At 37.2% G+C, this 22466-nt stretch overlaps 1 protein-coding gene across 1 annotated transcript in view; it reads left to right on the top strand.

Annotated features, from left to right (window-relative positions):
- Window positions 1–22466, top strand: part of LOC135461551 (fibrillin-2-like) — a 56128-nt gene that overhangs the window by 18979 nt on the left and 14683 nt on the right. The window contains exons 26-59 of the mRNA XM_064738701.1: window positions 416–541; window positions 940–1077; window positions 1808–1930; window positions 2415–2534; window positions 3197–3319; window positions 3804–3926; window positions 4748–4873; window positions 6818–6940; window positions 7336–7458; window positions 7773–7895; window positions 8506–8637; window positions 8920–9045; window positions 9916–10056; window positions 10431–10553; window positions 11101–11217; window positions 11476–11604; window positions 11858–11980; window positions 12477–12596; window positions 12911–13030; window positions 13363–13611; window positions 14284–14406; window positions 14633–14752; window positions 14905–14994; window positions 15632–15772; window positions 16338–16463; window positions 17264–17512; window positions 17740–17859; window positions 18481–18606; window positions 19396–19539; window positions 19641–19763; window positions 20569–20691; window positions 20982–21104; window positions 21395–21517; window positions 22174–22299. Coding sequence (XP_064594771.1) covers window positions 416–541; window positions 940–1077; window positions 1808–1930; window positions 2415–2534; window positions 3197–3319; window positions 3804–3926; window positions 4748–4873; window positions 6818–6940; window positions 7336–7458; window positions 7773–7895; window positions 8506–8637; window positions 8920–9045; window positions 9916–10056; window positions 10431–10553; window positions 11101–11217; window positions 11476–11604; window positions 11858–11980; window positions 12477–12596; window positions 12911–13030; window positions 13363–13611; window positions 14284–14406; window positions 14633–14752; window positions 14905–14994; window positions 15632–15772; window positions 16338–16463; window positions 17264–17512; window positions 17740–17859; window positions 18481–18606; window positions 19396–19539; window positions 19641–19763; window positions 20569–20691; window positions 20982–21104; window positions 21395–21517; window positions 22174–22299 — 4485 coding nt within the window. The remainder of the gene's footprint in view (window positions 1–415; window positions 542–939; window positions 1078–1807; window positions 1931–2414; window positions 2535–3196; window positions 3320–3803; window positions 3927–4747; window positions 4874–6817; window positions 6941–7335; window positions 7459–7772; window positions 7896–8505; window positions 8638–8919; window positions 9046–9915; window positions 10057–10430; window positions 10554–11100; window positions 11218–11475; window positions 11605–11857; window positions 11981–12476; window positions 12597–12910; window positions 13031–13362; window positions 13612–14283; window positions 14407–14632; window positions 14753–14904; window positions 14995–15631; window positions 15773–16337; window positions 16464–17263; window positions 17513–17739; window positions 17860–18480; window positions 18607–19395; window positions 19540–19640; window positions 19764–20568; window positions 20692–20981; window positions 21105–21394; window positions 21518–22173; window positions 22300–22466) is intronic.

The raw sequence follows: 22466 nt of genomic DNA, 5'->3' as shown, positions 1-22466 counted from the left end.
GACCCAGGCGCCTCTCACCATTGCCATTACATTGAGTTTAAGTCCACCTCATGCTGGCTTCCTCTCCTGCTGTACATGAGATGGTCTGCCAGCAACCTGCTGATGGTTGTTGGTTTCCCCTGGGCTCTGCCCGATTCCCTCCCATCATAACGTTGGTCTCCAAAATATTTTTGAGTATGGCATAAACACCAAATCATCAAATGAATAAATTAAATTTGCGGATGGGTCGGTTTGCTATTTCCGTGTTTTGTTTTTAATGTTCTATCCATCCAGAATTCATACATGAAGTCTGTTATGTTAGATATATGGTAAGTACTGTAATGACTCTTGCACTCCCTCTTTATTTTCGCTCCTAGCCCACCACACTTTTATCATGGATTCCTATTAGGTCACCATTGTGGGCTTTTGTTTTCAGATGTTGACGAATGTATGGAAAACAAGCGCCTTTGTGCTATGGGGAAGGAGTGCGTGAACACAGTGGGCAGTTTCGAGTGTCGGTGCATTGAAGGATATGAAATGAAAGAAGGTGGTCAATGTGTGGGTGAGTATGTCAATTTCATGTGAAGTTTGGAATGTAAAAAGCACATGAAGACATTTACATGATACTTTTGATGTTGAATCTTATGTTTTTCTGACAAGAAAGTAATCAAACTTCACAAAAAAATCTTAACTGACCCTATAAGGAGGAGGATGAATCAACCAATCACACAAAATGTGTCAAAGTAACAAAAATTCTAAACTTGAGGTGAAATACAGTTCTTACTCTACTGCCATTTACACAGTACTGTTGTGTGTTCTTAATTATCAAGCATGTTAAACTGTGATGATTGTTCACAGCAGTGTCTTTTGAAGTTGGTTAACCAAATCAGTACCACCAAAGGAGGAAGATACTTCTTGTATTGATGATAAATTCATGTTTTCTATTTCTCTTTTTGCTAGATGTTGATGAGTGTCAGACTGGAGCTCACCTGTGTGATGACAGTGCTAAATGCAAGAACACAGATGGCGATTATGAATGTACCTGTGAGAAAGGCTTTGAGATGTACGAGGACATGATGGGCATCAAGTCTTGTCTGGGCAAGTTTCTTTCATTAATTCACATCGCACTTACATGGCATTTTTATATTATTGTCTTTGCCTGGCAAAGATATACTGTTACACATAAAACTATCATTTCCACATCATGGGTAGGATTTTCTCTGATGGCTTCTTCTCTGGCCATATGTAGGAAGGTCGCCAGCAACGTGCGGATGGTTCTGGGTTTCCCCCAGTCTCTGTGCAGTTTCCTCCCACCATAATGCTGGCCACCATTGTACAAGTGGACTTCTCGAGTATGACGTAAAATGCCAGTCGGATAGATTTTTGATGTTTCCACTGCCATCGACTGCATCTTCAAAAGCGCTTCTAGTAGTGTAATAAAATATGTTCTTTTTCTGGCTCTACTCCTAGAACAAAAAGCCTGTTAAAAGTGAGTCACATTCTTTTCAAAATTTACTCTTATGCCTTTTTTGTGATACAGTGGTTTTTGCTGTTAACACTACATATAATAATTGCTTCACTTAAAATTTGAAATAGGACAATGCTGCATATTTCATTCATCAGCTCCAAGCTTGGTGGTATTGTCTGTTATGTTGAGGTTTCAAAGCTCTCGTGGTATCGACTGTCTCACTACTGTAGAAACTTGCTTGTGGAAACTTTGTCTTTGTATTATATTGATAGGTATATGTTCTGCATTTGCAGAAAACAGCAATTGTCCTTTTGTTCAGAGAAGGCATTTAATCTTTTTTTGTGTGCGTTTCAATTGTAGACATTCTGGAGTGTGACATAGGCCAGCATGATTGTGATGTCAATGCTGACTGTGAAGACGTGCCAGGGTCGTACACTTGTGTCTGTAGAAAGGGTTTTACAGGCGATGGAAAATCATGCAAAGGTGAACAAACAAAAAGTGTAATCACATCTTAAAATCAAATGTCTATGCCAACACCAGTTGAAATTTACTAGTTCTAGGTTACCAATTTGTGCTGACCAAAGTTTCATTACCATCACCATTACTTATTATGTAGTATAACTAAATAAGAGTGGAGAGAAGTTGACTTTGGCCAGTGGTTACAATGGTTATGATAATTTTGCTTTTTAAACATATTGCATATTTGTCTATGGGTACCTTATTTAAATGGTTTGCACCATGTTTTTTAACTTTGATGTGCTTCACATTTTGCTATATGGAAAGTAACCTTAAGGTTTTCAGTAAAAAAAATTTGCACACACACTGAGGGTAATTTTATGTACCAGTCAGCAGATGAACTATAATACTTATATGTATAGATGGTCTTTGCTGGGTGATGCAACTGTTCCAGTCTTATGTTGAGCTATTCTTACAGACTGTACACACTGTTATGTTGTTGTGGTTGCAGACATAGACGAGTGTGCTGGACCTAATGGCTGCAGTGACAATGCTGTCTGTGTTGACGGTGTTGGCACATACTCCTGTGAGTGTGTGAAAGGTTACATTGGAGATGGATTCACTTGCAGTGGTAAGTGATATAGAAAGATTAAAATCCGAGCGGCAATAACAGTGTGATATTTAACAAGTAGCCATATGCAGCCAGTGAAATCCAGTGTCTTGTCAGATTACCTCGGGGTTTTATTCTAACTGCTCATGTAAAGCCTTAAATAGTAGCAATAATGTTGTACCCCCTAGCAATGTGACAAGCAGAATAAGACTGGTCACTCACACTGTTGTACTATACAGAAAATGTTGGTGCGTTGGAAAACAGGTCCAAGTAGGAAACGTAATGAAAAAGTATCCCTTCAGGTTTTTGAGGGAAGAAGGCTGATGACTGCAGTGTATATAACAGACACACATGATGCTTGGTTAGCACACTGATTGGAGAAATAAAAGAAAAATCATACACATGTATGTGGATATACAATATAAGTACGATATATAAACACAATGGGATTATGTATTACAGAAGAGAATAGGGTAGTGATGTCCAGCTCTTTTAGGCATAAAATTATTTTCTAAATGAAGGGCCATGGAATAATCATGTTCATAAAATGAGATGATCCTTTTAACACTTTATGACATACAAGTAGGTATTAGTGAAATATCTTGAAAGCATCCAAATACAATTAAAGTGCCCATTTGTGAGCTACATCAACCAGTGCATATTGTAATGATTGTTTATTACAGACATTGACGAGTGTATTAATGGTGATGATGACTGCGCTGAGAATGCAGAGTGTGTCAACACGGAGGGTGGATTCATCTGTCAGTGTAAGGGAGGCTACTCCGGCCACTGCGATGCATGTGAAGGTAGGTGTGCCCTGCCTGTAAGCCCTGCTCTTTGATAGACAAAACTAATTATGACATTTCACTATGCAATTTATGGTATTTGTGAAACAGTCCCTTTTTGCTGACACAATCTCTCTGAAAGAATATATATCTGTTGAGCTTTGTATAGTAGTAGAAAGAAAAAAGAGCATATAAATGTTTATTGTTACCAGTGTATGTCATTCTTTGTTTTTCATGTACCTTTAAACCAAGAATACAAGCCCCACTTCATTCTTCATACCTCACCTGTCTGCAAGAGGTGCCGCATATATTAGGGAACAGAATCTTGAGATTAGCATTCAGAGTAATTCCTTCGGTTCATGATGTTAGTATTATTCCTGACATAAGGTAAACAGCAAGATTGTGAACAGGACCCTTCAGTACTTGCAAAAAGTATTTTTATGGTATTAAGGCATTGGCAGTAAGGAGCAGATAACAGTTCCTGTGGCATGATGAATTGTTTCAGATGTTGATGAGTGTGCCGCAGGCCTGGCTGAATGTGATGAGAATGCTGAGTGTTTTAACCTGGACGGAACCTATACCTGTGGCTGTCCACCAGGATTCCAGATGGTCTTCAAGTTCTGCATAGGCACGTGGTCACAATAAATGACATTGCACTGTTACACATCGCACTGCTACACATCGCACTGTTACACATGTAACACATGTACACGTATGTCCTTATTCTGGTTATTTTCTATAGCTTTTCTCTGCCAAGTATTGAAGGACTTTCAGGGCAAATTACCAGAATATATAAGTGCTTTTCAAAACCCTCACACATGTAAATTGTAATTTCTAAAATGTCAACAGGTTGAGAGTTTGGCATATGCCTCATTCATGCACATTCCCATGGTAGGAACTTCACATTCGTATATTCTGTTTAATACAAAAAAGTTTGTCATTCCTTTTTTTGAAAACATGAATTTTATAAATGAAAGACAGATTTCCAATTGATATAATTAAATTGTGTGTTATACAAGATATACTGCAACAGCTTAACTCATGTTGAAGTGTACAAATGTATTTAGCCATGGTCTAGAGTTTCTTTAGTTTCAAGGGATTTCAAATTTTTTCAGGCCCCTACGAGCCCTGGTATTAAATGTCACTATATGATCTGTATTTAGGATAAATCCTGGATGTCAGATATGTAGTTTTAGGATCTGTGGAAGTCTGTATTTGCTCAGGTACATATACATGCAGATGTAACACTTACCTAAGCTAAAAACTAAATTTATCGAAATGTAAATATCTTGTTTTAGTGCAGCATTTTATCTGTTTTGATGATGAACCATTGACCTGTTCACCTCTGTCTTACGATATTTAATGTGATATGAAAATCTGATAGTGTAAGATGTATGATTAGCATTATAAAATTACATAATTAGTTTCTTTCCATAATAATTTCTACAGATGTGAATGAGTGCATTCTGGGTATTGATGATTGTGGCCGCAATGGGGACTGTAAAAACACAAATGGCTCCTTCGAGTGTATCTGTCACCTTGGCTATGAAAAAGATAAGAATGGATTCTGTTCTGGTAAGATATATCATCACTGAATCACTACTGTATATCTTCAACCTTTTCAATGTCTAAAGCACTTTTTTTCAGTGGAAATTATCTGTACAATTATTATCAAAATGGTGCAACAGTGTTATGTTCGTGTCACTAAAGATGCAACTGCACAAATTATTTCCCTACACTCCATTGTTTTCTAAAAGTGTTTCAAAATATTGGTTGCAGAGGTGATTGAAAAGGTTGAAGAATTTGGGTACTTAGTTAATGCTTAAGTTTTCATTTTTACAAAGTAAAGTACAGCTCAAGCTAAAAGTCAAAACCAGGCAGGAGATTGGCACAATCCTAGAGGTGTTTTAGACAGTTTGTAGAGGCCCTGTAGAGCCCTCACCCATGCAGTCAGTGAATCGTGACAGAGTTCATGTGCATCCAACCGTTCATAGCTTGCTGCTTCCTCAATTCGTATATGCAGCATGGAGATGACATTGGTGTTAAGTCTGTGGTCATTAATCATTGACTTTCTTACAGAAGTGCGTGCAATCACACTTAAATGCTCCCCAAGCCGTGTGCACACGGTAGATCATAACTTTGAGGCGGCAATCTGCCGATATGACATTATCATAGGAAAGTGAGACAGTGAGTCGAGGCCCGTCCATACTCTTGAAAAGACAATGACGTCTGATGTGTTGGGTGGAATCTTAGAATTTATGGATATTCCAGCCTGTGACTCAATTTTGAAGGAGGGGAAAATGTCGTAAAACTCAGAAACTTTACCGGTCACCATTAAAGCCATCAAAATCTACGTCTTTGGCATCAAGCTGCACAGGCAAAACAATGAGTAGAGATTTTCATTGCAGAAAATGAGAGTTGAGCCCTCTTCGTGACACACTCACTGTTACAAACTTTGACTTCAAGGAGTTTATTGGCTTGCAAGGGAAGCAAATGAATATGTTTACAGTGCATTGGACGAAATCACAAAATTGATGACCAGAAATCAGGGTGCACAAACGGGTTGTACAACAGAACATGGATGAATAAAGCAGGAATTGACATAAGTATATTTAAGCTTCACCCCACTGGATCTGCAGTGCTGCTCACAAACATAAAGTGCCATTAAAGACACTTTCACAGTTCTTTCTATCGCTGGCTGGAATGGGGCTGGAATGGGGCATCTTCGTTCAGCAAATAGTACAATAAATTTGTTTGAAATGATGGTCGTTTTGCTGAGGCTGTTTTTGCATCTTAAGTTTATATTGGCAAGAATTATCAAAATCTGCAACTTAAACTGTATTGCGGATGTGGCCATTGAACTTATTCTCAATACAATTCAGTGGAATTACTGAATTACTGGTGTTCATTGTTATTATTTGATTTAAGTCAACGTAAGTGGACTCTCAAGTCTCACAGAATCACTGGGACATGTGACAGTGAGGTAAAATTAACGAATCAAACGAGACTCTACATGTAAGGTGAAGTTTGATTGTGGTTTTACCGATCTGTTACAAGTGCATAGGGAGTATGTTTCCCACCCAGAATCCCTCCTTTCTATTAATTATGAACCACATCCATTGACAAGCTGAAATATGAATGGTTGATTGTGCATGCGCTCTCTAATCCGTAAGCACTTGTAAAAGATTGGTCAAATCACAACCAGACTTCACCTTACAGGTAAGTTCATTCATTTGTTCATTCCTAGTGATGCTGCTTAGAAGCAATGTGTCCACATGTAAGTGACTCGGAAGTCCTGTATTGAAGAACCTCACTCACTCGCTCACTCAGTTTTGATTATTGTCGTTAAAGTTAAAACATTGTTCAGCCCTGTTTATTGCTTACCTGTATGATCTACTGTTTATGTACTTCGGTAATTAGTTAACCAATCCAACATCCTTGATTTACTTCATTTCAGAAGAAATGACATTTTGTGTTATGTTCTAAGTGATCTAGATTCATACTTATTGTGCTTTTCAGATGTCAACGAGTGTGCCAGTAATGGTCAAATCTGTGATGAAAATGCTGGCTGTTTTAACACTGAGGGATCATACGCTTGTATCTGTAATGTTGGATTCAAGGGAGATGGGGAAACTTGTGAAGGTAAGTTTTAGACGTGGTAATAACCATCTTGATCCTGTATGGGCACCTTTTTAGTCTGTGAATGTCATTGTTAAAGGTGCATGATAATATTTCCGGGTGCATTTACAATAACCATGATTTATAGAACTTGTATATTGCTCAGTTTTCAATACCCACATTGGAGAAGTGCAACATACTGTTAGATGACAAAAAATTCATACCTGCTCTTTTTCTTTATTGAAAGAGATGTGAAATTTGATAGATGTCTTAGTAGTCACATGTCTTAGTAATCACATGTACATGTGAATGTTGGTTAACATCAGTATATGAGTATAAGATGCTTCTGGCACTGTCACAGTACCTGAAAGCAGTATTGAATGTTCTTTATTTGAGACTGATTGTTACCTTTCTTGCAGAAATTCATCCATCTAACTGTGGGGGTCAGGTCTGCCACTCAACAGCCAGTTGTAAGAATAACATGTGTATTTGTCCCCCTGGTGCCAGAGGTAATCCCATTTTTGGAACAGAGGGGTGTACAGGTAATGTTTACACTTCGTGTTAAATCCTCAGTTTTGGTTAACAGTGGTTATAGCCCAGCCTTGAAGATCTAGTACTTGTGAAGACCTATAGGCTTAAAATTGTATTTGACATTTAAAGTTTACACTCGTCTTGGGCCTGTTCAGTAACTTCAGATTGCAGGAAGTTACAGGTTTTGAAGACAAATCTTTACTCTTCAGTCTTGAATATTTGATCCTTTGAATAGAAAACATTTGATAAAGTCAGTATGACTAGAGCGTGTACATGTTTGTGCAGTTAACACAGATATATCCCAAGTTTTTCCTTTACTGTATAGATATTGATGAGTGTGCAGAGAAGACCAACGATTGTGACCCGAATGCCAGCTGCAAGAACATTGCTGGGTCCTACACCTGTTTCTGTAACTCTGGATTTGTTGGAGATGGCTTCACATGTGAAGGTAGTAATAATTTACACCTGTCAATAGAATCTGTCAATATCTTGGTACTATTTCAAGTGCCCTTATTGAATTCACTGTATTAGACCAGGTGGTTAAAGTGTTTGCCAAAAATCTGTATGTAAATACGCAGTTCCATTCTCAGGAAGTGAATTTCCTTGATTCTCAGGCTTTTGTTGTTCACAAAGCCTTGGTGGCAATAAATGATCAATGGTATGGTCTTGCATGAAGCTCAAGAGACTTACCCTCCACCAATTTGACCTGTCACATCAGACTGACTGCCTTGTACCAAGCCGCTGGAATGACCCTAGTGAACTTTCAGCCCACCTAATCATACCTTACAGGAAAAAGACAGCAGATTTCTCTACTGGACCATATTTTTCCATATGTTAATAGGCTTAGTACTGTGTTTCAAGGACAGTTCATCTTGTATTCAGATGTAATGTGTGTGAACAGGTAGTTTCATCAGGGAGAATTTAAGCATAAAACATCCTTTCAAAATTATTTGTCCAGCATATTAAGATTTCATTTTCTTGTGTGTATAATATTCTAAGTGGTACTAAGGTGAGTGAAGCGCTGTCACTGTGTAATCTTTTATGTATAAATTAATCAGATGCCCGTCCCCAGGCCTGTGACTCTCCTACAGCTTGTGGTGAAAATGCGGAGTGCATAGATGATGGAGAGGGCAAGTATCACTGTGAATGTCCAGAGGGATTTGAAAGTGTCAGCGATTACGAATGTATAGGTAAGTTCTTACTCAAATTTGTCAGATAATTTCAAATAACATTTACTAAGGTTGCTTTTGTTGGATTTGTAGATAAAATTTCATTGTGTTATTATTTGTTAAGCTGAGTATAGACATCCGAAGATATAAAGAAGAGTTCCAATCATGACAACCTTACTAATTAGATTAACATGCATAAGCATTTCAAAGTTTTAAGTTAAATATAAATACTGTTTTATTAGTTACTTTCCTTTACACGTTTCCAGTGCCTATTATTCCTATTTCTCTGCCTTCATGCTGTAGATATAGACGAGTGCGCTGAACCACTGTACTGTGACTTTGACCAAGTGTGCTACAACACCCCAGGCTCCTTCCAGTGTATCTGTGAAGAAGGCTACAGATATGACACTGACAGCGACTACTGCGAAGGTTAGTTATACAAAGTCATGTGTGGCCCTAGTGAATACTTTTGTCTCTTTTACAAAAATTTGTTTGTAGACTTTTACAAAAATTGGAAGATTTTCCCTCACAACACAGATGTCATTCACACATCACCAAATGCATGCATTTTAGATCTTATTAAAAAAAAGAGAGAAAACTATATAAATTTTGAATCTAATGGAGAGAGATATGTAGCTATCCATATTTACATTCTGCTTCTTGCAACTGGTGTACATGGTGTCCTTGAAGGCAGCATATTGGCATAACTGTTAATCAATACCTGCCGTCACGGAAGTATCATGCTAAAGACACCAGACATGGCACCCAGTCACGTTATTATTGACATTGGGCCAACCAGTCCTGTTTTCTTGTACTAATTTCTGAGCGCCAGGCCAGGTAGCAACAAGTACCATTTTTTATAGTCTTTGGTATGACCGGACCCTAGTTTGATCTAGGGCCTCCTGTGTTCGAAGTGGACACTCTTAACTATTAAGCCACCAAAGGGATTGGCACTGTTCTAAGCATGTAGAAGTTTAGGTATTCCAGGTAGCCTGGAAAAGCTTTGAAAAAAAAGGAAATTTGAAATATTTTGCAGTGTACGAATCCTGAACTGTTGTTTCAGAAATTACTGTTTAATACGAGCCAAGACGATTTGCACATGTACATAAACATAAATGAATATAAACATAAATACAAATTAAAATGTACGTGAGGAAAATTGTGAATGTGTACATCACAGACATGTATTAATCTGACATCTACAATACAGTCTAAACAATATATCAACAGATTACAGACTCAATCAATTCTAAAAATCTCTGGTGCAGAATTATCACAAATTAAATGTGTGTATTGCAGACATTGATGAATGTGAAGAGGGCACCCATGACTGCGACGAGAAATCAGATGGTTCAGGCAATAGTTTTTGTTCCAACTATGATGGTGGCTATGATTGTTATTGTAAGCCAGGCTTTGAGGGAGATGGCCGGATATGTGTAGGTAAGGAGGGTGATTATATATGCAAGAAAAAGTACATACATCGATGTCTTCATTTGAAAATCTTGGGTAGATTCAAACTCTGAAGCAAAGTTAAGTGCTAAAATCAGCTTGAGATAATACTAGCCTTTATACTTTCCTGCAATGTCTTAAAAGTTATTCCCTGTTAGACCAATCATCTGGCTTGGTAGTGCTGTTGGTTGTGTGTTGGGGCTAGATTCAAGAGAGTCTCAGTCAAGCCTGTATTTTCAATTGTATCACGATTGCTTTTTTTGTCGGAAATTCATTGTTCATTCAAATATTCTTGACGATGACTCCCATCTGACATCAAGGTATTAATGTAAATGTATGTGAAGCATTATATTCTGTACTTTAAGAGTCAAGTGAGAAGGGGTGTAAGAAACAGTGTGGAGCAGGCCAGTACTGTGAAAAGGTTGGCAGTGAAGAGAAATGTCTTTGCCAGACTGGATTTGAAGCCAAGGGGGACGACTCCTGTGTTGGTAAGTCCACATCAACAGTGAACTTTTCAATTCAGGTTTTAAATATGAGTCAGTTGTCATTTGCGGCTGAAAACTAGATAAAATATGTCAGCTATAATAGTTAAAGTGAAAGAAAACAAAAACTAAATCTGTGTTCAAAACGTTACTTTTTTTCTTAGTTGTTGGCTGAATAAAATATTTTAAAAGCTTTAATTCCAATGTTGGGTTTATGAACAATGCCAATAATGTTGGATGCAGCTATGTAAAACTTCTCTTTCACTAATTATATTGTGTGATATCTGCGCATCAAATGTGGAAAAGTTCTCATTATGCTTTGTTGGAACGCTAAGCCAGTGTTTTGTTGAAATTTATCTTTCTATTCATGTCTCTGTCATGCCTTGGCATTAAAACAGCTGGTCATTGGCTTAAAAAGTGAATTTCTTGCATGCAGTTTGCAGGTAGGAGGTGTATGTATACAGTTTATGTGACCGCATTGATAGCCTGAACTTTCTGATGTACACACTTTTTTCTTGCTAATATCATACCTGTCCTGTGTTGCTTTTGCTAGCAATCAACCGCTGTCCAGATTTATGTGACCAAAACGCAGTTTGTGGTTATGACCCGGCAGTTGGCTCTGAATGTACGTGTAATGATGGATACCGTGGTAACGGACGCTATTGTGAAAGTAAGTGATGCATCTGGTCTTATATATATATTCATATATTTTAATGTACACTGTCGTCGTCATATGAAAAATTGTTGAGTACGACGTTAAACCCCAAGCATTCACTAATGTACACTGGTTTACTGCAATGAATGAAGTGTTTGGTTGTTTTTGTCACATAAAGAGATAAATGGTGAGCATGTGTATGTAGCTTTTCTTAAACAGCTCTGTGAATGTATCCTTCACATCCATATGCCTATGTTCTTTTTACGAATACAGATGTGAACGAGTGTGCTGCAGAAATGAGTGAGTGTAGTGAGGACGCCCGTTGTGAGGACACGGTTGGTTCCTACAAATGTATCTGTCCACCTGGGTACTCTGGTGATGGATTCACCTGTCAATTTGGAAGTAAGTCTTATCATAAGGTATCTATATTAGACAGCCCCCTGTGAATAATGTAGTGACATTTTAAGTGAAATAATTTGTGCTTGTTTGTCCTAGGCTTACTAAAAAAAAAAAAATGTGATACCTTTGTTATTATTATCATGTTTTCTCTGGATATTTGTTCATATTGTTTGGGGGAAATGAAAAAAAAGTCCCATCAAATTGTTTATTACACTGTACATGTATGTGTCATGAACTTGTGACGTGTGTATTTCAGCTTCAGATGACGACAACTGTGGGTGTGGTGAAAAGGGTGTTTGTGTGGACAAGGCGAACAGAATCTGTGAATGTGATGTGGGCTTTGAGTTTGTTAGTTGTAAAACAGAGGATCGATGTTCAGGTAAGCTCTGTCAGTGCGCTCATTATATCAGACTGGACATATCTAGTAAACCCCTTTTCTGTTACCTCGCTTTTACTGCGTGTGCAATGCCATATATATGGTAATGGACAGATGTGTGTAAAACTTTTGTGAAGATATGTTAGATTTTTCACTGGAAATAATACCAGTGTTTACACTAGACAGTATAGAAAACAATGGCTTTTTTTATTTTGTGATAAACCAAGCAGGGGCCAATTGTGCAGCACTCAATTTTGACTTTAATCAAAATTTGAATTTTGATTTAAGAGATTTTTTTTTTTTTTTGGAACATACATGTAGGAGTTGAATTAAGAAACTCTTTTAGCATTGTGTTCAAAAATTTCCACTCTGGAGGCCACAAGCTGCATATTTATGGAGGTTTCAAATTTTGACTTAAGTGAGAAAATCTCTTTGTGAAATCAGGAATCCTTTATAGTAAAGTGTTTTCTATCCACACAATGGTTTTCTATGTCCACAGATGTTGATGAGTGTGCTCGTAATGGAGCCTGTCATCCTCTGGCACAGTGCAAAAACTCTGTTGGCTCTTACACCTGTAAATGTAACCCAGGCACTGAAGGAGATGGATACAACTTCTGCAGTAAGTTTGCTCTTTTCTTTTAGCCCCCATCAGTACCGAATGTGACTATTGGTCTGTCAGTCTGTGACAAGTCAATTATCCCTTTCTTTTGAGGAGGGTCGTCGTATTGAATTGAAACTGGTGTTTATGTATTCACCATGATGACTTAAACATAACATTTGAGTTTGGTCGATTTCAAACATATTTTCAGAATGTTTAATTATGCTAGATATTTTCAAAGTATTACAACATTTACTGACATCTTGTGCATCTGTACTCTATGGATTTAGGCACTATCTTGTTTCTTGTAGTAAATGCTTGTTGTTTGACTTTAGATGTTGAGGAGTGTGCTTCTAACCCCTGTAGCCCAGATGCCACGTGTACAAACATACCTGGAGGTCATACCTGTAACTGTAATGAAGGCTTTACTGGAGACGGCTACAACTGTGAGATAGGTGTGTCTGTATTCTCCTCCTGTGATTTATTGTTTGCAAAATTAAGGTCTCACTAGAACAGATCCTGAACATAAATGATTTGCATTTGAGGTGAAACATGATGATACACGAGTTTTCAAACAGTGTCACCTGCATATATGTTCAATCAGGTCACTTTCATGCCAGAAAGAGCTGGAATTTTCGAAGCCAATGGCCTATACAACCAAACCTGCTCATTGAATGAGGAAGCAGCACCATTTATTTATGTTTCCCTCGCTAAACCATGAACTTGCGTACTAAGGAATATCACATTCAAACTGTTTAGTTTGTAATGGTGTGTTCTTGTTTTACAGAGGGCTCACCTTGTAATGATGACAATGGTCGGTGTGGAAGTAATGCTATGTGCACCACTGACAGTGAACTCAGTGTGGTGTGCAAGTGTCGCTCAGGGTTTGAAGGAGATGGTGTTGGCTGCTCAGATGTGAATGAATGCGAGAGCGGCACACACGACTGTTCTATAGATGCCACATGTACTAACTACGAGGGAGGCTTTACCTGTTCCTGTAACAAAGGATTCTTTGGAGATGGAAAGACCTGCACCAGTAGGTCATCTTCTCTAGTTCACAGCTTTGTTGTACCATAGCTTGTATATGTACAGATCATCTCAGAAATTTCAGTGAGTTCATAGCCTGTGAATTTTGTGTCAAGTGGCTTAAATACATGTATTGCAAGACGTAGGGAGGAAAGGATTTCTTCATACTGTCATTAATAAGCAGCTAATAACTATTGATCTGCAGTGTATATCTAGGAAAAGAACAGGAAACCTCTTTTCATCTTTAAACTCTCTGAGCATATTGGCTTTTTGGAGAATATTGTCATGCTGTGCCAGTACAAAATTATTTCAACCATCATATCTTCTCTTTTATTACCATCTTCTGATCGTTTTGACCCTGACTTGATAACTATGATGACTGAGATCAACCTTAACAAATGGGTGTGATTGCTCAATGTTTCCTGCCAGCACAACTGCCTGTTTGAGGCTGTGACATAACACTGCACAGGGACACTGATATAATGATGTAGTAATCTACACAACGAGGACTCACTTGTTTTAGGCGGGTAATGCGCCTCATTGCAGGAGAAAAAAAGAAGTCACCTCTGCAACACTGCTACAAGGGATACAACAACAATTTGCCATTTATCACTTTAATTATAACTGTATACATGTATGACTAAATGTGAATCAGTTGGGCACTTCTTGTTATCTTTTGCAGACATCAATGAATGTGAACTGGGTATTGATGACTGTTCCGATTTTGCAAACTGCCAAGACCTGGTTGGAGGCTTCATGTGTGAATGTATGGAAGGCTTTGCAGGCGATGGGAAGACATGTGGCAGTAAGTAAAGCAACACCTATATCTATTTGTATTTTATATTTGTACAGTGAATTGTAGTGTTTTCTGGGACTATGATTTCAGGATATGAACATGATAATGGCTAAAATGATACTGATATTAAAATTGTAAGATGTGACCTTGAATGATGTATTAGTGTGCAGGTAATTTGCTTAGCAGATACCACGTCTGGCACATTCTACGAGTCTCTCCCTTTATAATGTTTCAGGGGACTCTGGCTGTTTGACTGAGAACATCTGTGACGTCAACGCTGAGTGCCTTCTTCTTGACAACACCTACAAGTGTACCTGTAACTTTGGTTACCGTGGAGACGGGAAGATCTGTACAAGTGAGTACCCTGCCTCCAGCATAAAGATCGAACCGACAGCATTTCAAATAACTTTTGGAGAAGAAAAAAAATATTAACTTCTTTTTGATCATATATCCATTGACATAAGAGCCTGTTGAAGTAAATGTGTATGCATGTATTTTGTGTTACAGATGTTAATGCTGGTGAATGTAAAGAGATTGATGGAGAAGAAGTCTGTGAATGTTCCAAAGGCTATGCAGGAGTTGAAGGCCTATGTAAAGGTAAGAAAAATAGTTCGTGTACAAAATCTCTGCATTATATGCGAATCTTTTTTCAGCTTTAAATTTCCCTCACCACAATATGGTTGAAATATTACTAACATGAAATTAAGCCATAAATTATTCTGTTGTATTATAAAGTTTTCTCCACAAATATTATGCAGATGTTTAGGTTCAGATGTATTGACTTCATCATAGTAGAGACTGTGTTCATCATAGTGAAGACTGTGTTCATCATAGTGGAGACTGTTCATCATAGTAGAGACTGTGTTCATCATAGTAAAGACTGTGTTCATCATAGTAGAGACTGTGTTGTTTTTAAAGACTGATACTGGATGATATTGTACATTTGTATGTTATGGTTTCATGCATCCATTTAGTAACACTGTAAGCTTTTTGTTTGGATGCAAATAATACATACCAGCAGCTGTACATACTGACCTGCAGTTACAAAATTGTAATTTTCTCTTAATATAATTACATTCAAGGGAAATACACCTTGACAAACCTTTTGGTTTTAAATTCCTCAGTGTTTTCTTTGTAAAATTAAGAAGACCCATGAATAACAATGTTAACATCCTATTTATACTTTCTATATAAACATGTTTATTGATGTAGTTATTAATTTCTAATCATGTAGATGTGGATGAATGTGCTGAGCGTTCCCTGAACAACTGTGAGGAAGGATCTGAATGCAGGAATTATGACGGAGGTTATGAGTGTGTCTGTGATGATGGTCATCCCGCCAAAAACGGTGTCTGTGGTGACATTATGGAACAAGGTCAGTCAGATTCTTCATTTTAATGCTGATTGCGTCTTGTTCTTATGGCTTGAATATTTCTTGTAATGTTCAGGGTTTTTGGATGGTCACGCTTAGTGTGAGAAAGATGTCCATTTTGTCTTAATGGGAAGGCAGCAAATTTTTTAATCCCTTTAGGTGATGCTAGTGTGGAGCAGAACCTTGAGCCATTGTTACATCGAAAGTGGATTGTGGGCCAAGGTCCACATTGTTGCAAATTGTCAATTTCTGTTGTAACGTCATACTGTCTTTTATGTGATGTTATCATGATGAGTTCAGAGAGGAACATTTGACATCAACAAAATAATGTCATGGTCCAGCTGCTGGTTGTTTGACAGGCTCACATTAGTGTGAACATGTATAATAATTCCTTGTGAATCTTTATATTTAGTCCCAGTGCGTACAATGGTTCTCACCATTGTGTTTATATGGACATATTGTGTCAGCTCGTCTGAAATAATATTAAAACTAAAGACCATGTATTCTGATGTAAGTATGCATGGTACAAATTCAGAATGAAAAGCTGTTGTGTTAATGATCCTTGCAGACATTGATGAGTGTGCTGACTTCTCCATGAACAACTGCCACAGATATGCCACATGTCACAACGCACAACCAGGATATTTCTGCAAGTGTAATGAGGGGTATGAGGGAGATGGTATTGACTGTACAGGTATGTCATGTTCGCACAGCTTGATACATTTATGTTTTGGGTATCAGATGTGTTTGTATAAGTATTGGCTGTCGAATAAGTGAGAGTTAAATATTTAACCTTAATGTACATGCTGATGAAGTCAGGTAGAAAGGCTGATGTCCCTGGGATAAATTTGAAATTTGGAGTTTCTTGCTGTCACTAGATGTATTGTGCCAGGGTAGACACTTGGGTTAAGGGTTTAGAATTTCTGTTCACCAGGAGTGTGGAGTATCCCAGAAATTGAGCTATATGAGTTGTACCTTTCTTCTTGGAATAAAAATCCAACTTGTAGATATGGAAAGGCATTATTTAATAAATTCACTGAAGTGTAGTATATTAAAAACATATGAAGACTATGAAACTTGATTATCAAAATGGCAAGCCTTAGCCCCATTCTGAAACTGATTACATGTAATGATAAATTTTGTATAAAATTCATGAATGCCTTTCATTTTGTGGGTGGGTGTGATGTGGAGGTGATGCAATATTTGGGAAGTCAGTACATACTGAGTCTTTAGCACTCGAAGTTGAAGATCATTGAATATATTGTGTATGAATAGATGTATTTGATAGCTCATCATTAAAACAACCATCTAATATCTAACAGTTTAACCCTCTATTTTATAGGTTTATCACAGAAAAAAATATGTATCCTTAACCTTGTTTCTAAATAATTTTTGAAAACATGTGCTCTCCCACAGTGTGTCAATTCAGTTTCACTGAATGGTGTATTTTAAACTTTTTAAAAAATCCTGCTCATGCTTGATTATGTGTTGTAGACATCAATGAATGTGAGATGGGAACAGCTAACTGTGGCCTAAACAGCCAGTGTTTTAACTTTGTGGGATCTTACGCCTGTGGCTGCCTCGGTGGTTTTGACTGGGACGGCACAGCCTGTGTGGATATAGATGAGTGCGGAGAGGGCTACGACAATGACTGCAGTGACTACGCAGACTGTGAGAACAACGAGGGCAGTTACACCTGTGCCTGCTCTGCTGGATACAAGGGCAATGGAAAACTCTGCTTACGTACGTTGTGATTTATACAAGTTTGTAAGTTTGGAATTGACTCTAGGGGTAGATAAGATTGATTCTGTTCAATTTTATTGCTTTATTGTTCAGAATATTTTGTCGTCTCACAGTTTTTTTTGTAAACTAGATATTATATGAGAAAGACTGACAATTTAGTGCCCTGCATCTCTTGGAGATGTTTTTTTTGAGTTGACTGACAAGTTTATAAAATTATTTGATTACAGAGGTGAATCCATGTGATGAGCCAGGTGTATGTAACCCCAATGCTGTCTGTACCAATGAGGAGAACACTGCTGTGTGCACCTGTAGACCCGGATTTGAGGGAAATGGCAAGAACTGCAACAGTAGGTTCACTGTTATATATAATTGATGGTATCATATTGTAAAAAGGTTGTTGTTCCATAAATACATATCTGTATGACACAGGTCTAATGTTGGATGGTTAAGTCTGCTTACACTTTATATGACATTCTGTCAAATTTTTGTATTGTAAAAGATCATTTCAGATTATTCCACAACAATTTTATTTACCTTTATACCACTTGAAGTGATAGAAAACAATAAAACATTATTGTAACGATAGCAGAAACTTTTGAGATCTCAAGTCACATGCCATTAAAAGCTTAAGTTTAGTTTGTTGATAATATTTAACACCTATTTTTACATTGAAGAAAATTTCTTCAGTTAGGTATAAAAAAATACTTTGTGGTATTACTGACACCTGTCATGATCCAGAAAACCCAACTTAGAATACAAACATTAGAATATGTTTTGTTCAGGCAAAATTACAAAAAAATTTATAAAAAGATAGATATTTGTTGGATATAGTTTTCAATGGTATTTCCATTGACATTTGTCTTCTTTCACTATATGTTGAGGATACTCATAATATTAGAATGTTCCTATGTACATCCTCTACTTGAGTGACTGATATCTGTCATGAATTCATCTGTATTTCCAAATAGGAGTGAATGCCTGTGAAACTGGAACTCACAACTGTCATCCTAATGCTAAATGTGAGAATAACAAGGATGGTTTCACCTGTACATGTAAGAAGGGGTTTAATGGGGATGGAATCCTCAAATGTGATGGTAAGTCAGTTTATATAGCATAGGATTTATCAGGGCTAGAATTCTGATCTTGAGCCTTCAGTTGGGCCTCCGTGGCGGAAGGGGTTAGCATGCGGAATGACCCAGGAGCGTCTCACTAATCAAGTTCAGCTGATGCTAGCTTCCTCTCCGATTGTTCATGGTTGCCGTCTTATAAGTGAAATATTCTTGAGCATGGCATATAACACCAGTCAAATAAATAAAATCTTGCTGTCATGGGATAGAATTTTCACCTTGAAAGTAAGCGAGTTATGGCAAGCAGTTTAATTTGGGATGAACTTGTTAACTGTCATGGTAAATAATAATGGTAATAGTTCATTTTTTTTTATTTTTTTTTTTGTTGTCATTGAGAAAATTAGTGCTGAGGGAAATCAGTTAGTCCTCAATCACCAAGAAAAAATAATTCAAGCATATGTAAGTGATGAATGAATGAATGATTTCAGAGGTTTAATTAAACATATTTCAGCCATGTCATGGTGTTTTAAGTTATGAAATCTGATAAGCTACTATGTACTGTACAATGATGTCAAAGACATTTTCATACTTAAGTAGTATAGACATGTTTTGATTTCACATTGACAGTCTGTTAACTAATGTACTGTGGCAGTTGGTTCAAGATAAAGATTTGTAAAAGGCTTGTGTTAATTAAATGAATTTCACATTGCCCAAGTGTGAGATCTACAGTGTAGGTACAAACTTATGTAGTCCTTTAGTGGATCGATGTTTTGATGTTGTTTACCCTTCTAATTTCCATTGTGATTGCCATTGCAGATATCAATGAGTGTGACCCGAACACACCAAATGGTGGAGGCCATCAGTGTGACCCATCCAACAGCGACTGTCTCAACATAGGTGGCGACTATGAGTGTGTCTGCAGATTTGGTTTTGCCAAAGACGGAAAATACGGATGCAAAGGTAACGTGTACTGTATTCAGCTTCTCTTGACTCGTAATTCTGTTCTTTGTTCATGTATTTCCAAAGGAACCAGTCAACTCATAACCCTTGTTTGTTGACAGGCTATGATGTGTGTGCAAAGGATGAAGATGACTGTAGTGACAACGCCGACTGTAAAAGTGTGCCTGGAGGATTTATCTGTAAATGTAAAGATGGTTTTGATGGCGATGGAAAGGTCTGCACAGGTAGGATAAAATCTTTTCATGATCTTTATTTATGTATTTTGTAACTTACAGGTACTTATCCATCATTTTTGCTGTAAAGTCTTTAGCTTGGTAAAGCAGATCAAAAAATAGTCTAAGACGATATTATTCCTGATCAAAACAGTAGATTAAGTATAAAACAGCACTGTTTGCTTCATCTCAAATAATACTCAAAGGAAAGTCATCAAGGTGTATGGTTTGACATTCATTCATTTAAAATTTCACATGAAAATCAGCCAAAAAGACATTTATAATGGTAGAATTACTTCTGTAGGCCTTTTGTTTATTTAAATATTTCCAGAGTGAGTTTTAGCTCTACATATTTTACTTGTATATGCCATGATAGATGTACTACCAGTTGGTCATGTATTTGTGGATAGTACAAATACACTGTACTAATTTACTCTTGGTGACTAATTGTTAGCAATGCATTGGTATGCCCGTGTAGTTACAGGTTGTTGAGAACAACCTTTCAGTTGTAGTTGTCTGGATGAAAAAATTTGATTTATTTCATTTGATGCAATGGAAGCAAGAAATATATAAATTATGTAAGTTTTTCTCAAAAGAAAATAAACACATATTCACCATTGCTGTAACATCTTTTTTTTTCTATTTTCTCTCAAATTCATCACAAGGCTAATTTTCAGAAGAAACAACTGTTTAATGAAAATTTGTGACGAAATAAATTGAAACTACCTATTTCAAGGATAAAGAACACCTGCTTTGCTGAGGAAATTTAATGCAGCTGAGGGAATCCCTATATAATTGCTGTATTCCTAACTTTCAGATAAGGATGAGTGTGCTGATAAAACCTACAACTGTCCTCCTCTACATGAATGTGTGAACAGAGACGGAGGGTACATATGTGAGTGTAAAGAAGGTTACAAGAAGGAAGGAGATACTTGTGTCGGTACGTAATTTACGACATGTGGTTATCCATACTACCTGCTCAAGTTCATCTATAATATCAAACAGACCAAGCTTTTCTGTAACAAGCTAAAAATCAAATATATATGCCTGTTAAATAATTTTAATGCCATTGAGATGAAATTATTGACATCAATGTCTGTGTTCGAAGCCAGTTTAAAAGGTATTTCTAAATAAATAAGGTTGTTAAATCTCCAAAGATGAACTTCTCTCTTTCATTATGTGAAGAGCAGGGATAACCTGTGTAACTGTTTCCATGTCATTCTGTTCCAGACATTGATGAATGCAAAACGGGTGCCCATAACTGTGGTGACCATGCGAAATGTACAAACACAAAAGGGGCCTATGTATGTGTTTGTGAGAATGGATATACAGCCACACCTTCAGGCTGTGTGGGTAAGTGATGACAATTCATGTAAAGCTCTGAGTTTTGTTAACCAGTGATCTGGAAGTGGAATGTGGCTCATTGTGTGACTCTTGAGAACTTCTGGCACAGAAGTTATACTCTCAATCCTGACCTTAAATGACATGCTGGGAATTTCTAGATTCTCTTTTGCTCTCATTATTTTTGTGGGGCCTTGAGAAGGGTAAGCTATAAACCTCACTTATGACATTTTTACACAGTGAGCAACAATAAAGTGTGTTCCACTTTAGTCAGGGAAATTTTTTTGATCTTGTTTGATCAGATGCTGATGAGTGTGGAACAGGCACAGATGACTGCCATGAGAATGCCAAATGCCAAAACACCATTGGGTCTTTCACTTGCACATGCAACGATGGCTTCAAGAAAGATGGAAACTTGTGTATTGGTAAGTAGCCTGATATGTCCAGACAATCTGAAATATTGTTTTCCAGAATGTGTTGATTGATTCATTAAAATTGATAAATACTGTGTTATCCGACACTTTCCATTGATCATGTGTTTGATATTAAGACCTGTCAGATTTATGAACGTGTACTGGGTCCTTTTTTCTGGCAGGTTTGTTAGCCTTTGGCCATTATGGTTGAGGACTTAGCTAGAAACGACTTGCTTGGTACCTGAACAACATGGTTTCCCTCATGCTGTGTCCAATTTTCACCACTCATACACCTGACCGCCATTATACATGGGAAATACTGCATGTAATTATAACTGTATCCTTATTTATTAAAGTTCAATATCACAATGAAATAGGCCTTCAGAGAAAACCATGTTACAAGTTCATAAACAGTGCAAATCATTTCTATTCCCAGTATATTCTCTCAGAATGTTTACAAATATTGGTTGCAGAGATTGTTGAAAAGGTCGAAGAATTAGGGTACATACATTCATACATACAAAAAACAAACCAAGAGTTGATAATTACATTCAAATATATAAATTAAAAACAAAAAATGTTTTAATTTTTTATATATTTATATGTGTTTTCATAAGGTCTTCATGGTGCGTTTTTTTTTTTTTTGGTTTTTGTTTTTTTCTGTACAGAAATTGACCAGTGCGCTGAGAAGTCTGTAAAATGTGGTGAGAATGCCATGTGTGTGCCGACTGGAGCCAAACCTCACTGTCAGTGTCGAGTTGGTTTTGAAGGCAACCCTGATAAAGGCTGTACAGGTAGGAAATGCGTCTGTTAATATTAGAAGTAACCAGTTACCTACACGATCTGTAACTAAAATAATGACTTTAAGCCTCACTGACTTATTTAGCTAAAGCATCACTCTCGATACTACTGATATGTCCAAGGTTGTTTGCTGGATTCCAGCTCTTGCTGGTTTAGATGT

This window comes from Liolophura sinensis, chromosome 1, assembly GCF_032854445.1.
Source record: "Liolophura sinensis isolate JHLJ2023 chromosome 1, CUHK_Ljap_v2, whole genome shotgun sequence".
Lineage (NCBI taxonomy): Eukaryota > Metazoa > Mollusca > Polyplacophora > Chitonida > Chitonidae > Liolophura > Liolophura sinensis.
Note: the sequence above shows the minus strand (reverse complement) of the source record. Positions and strands in the feature narration are given on the sequence as shown.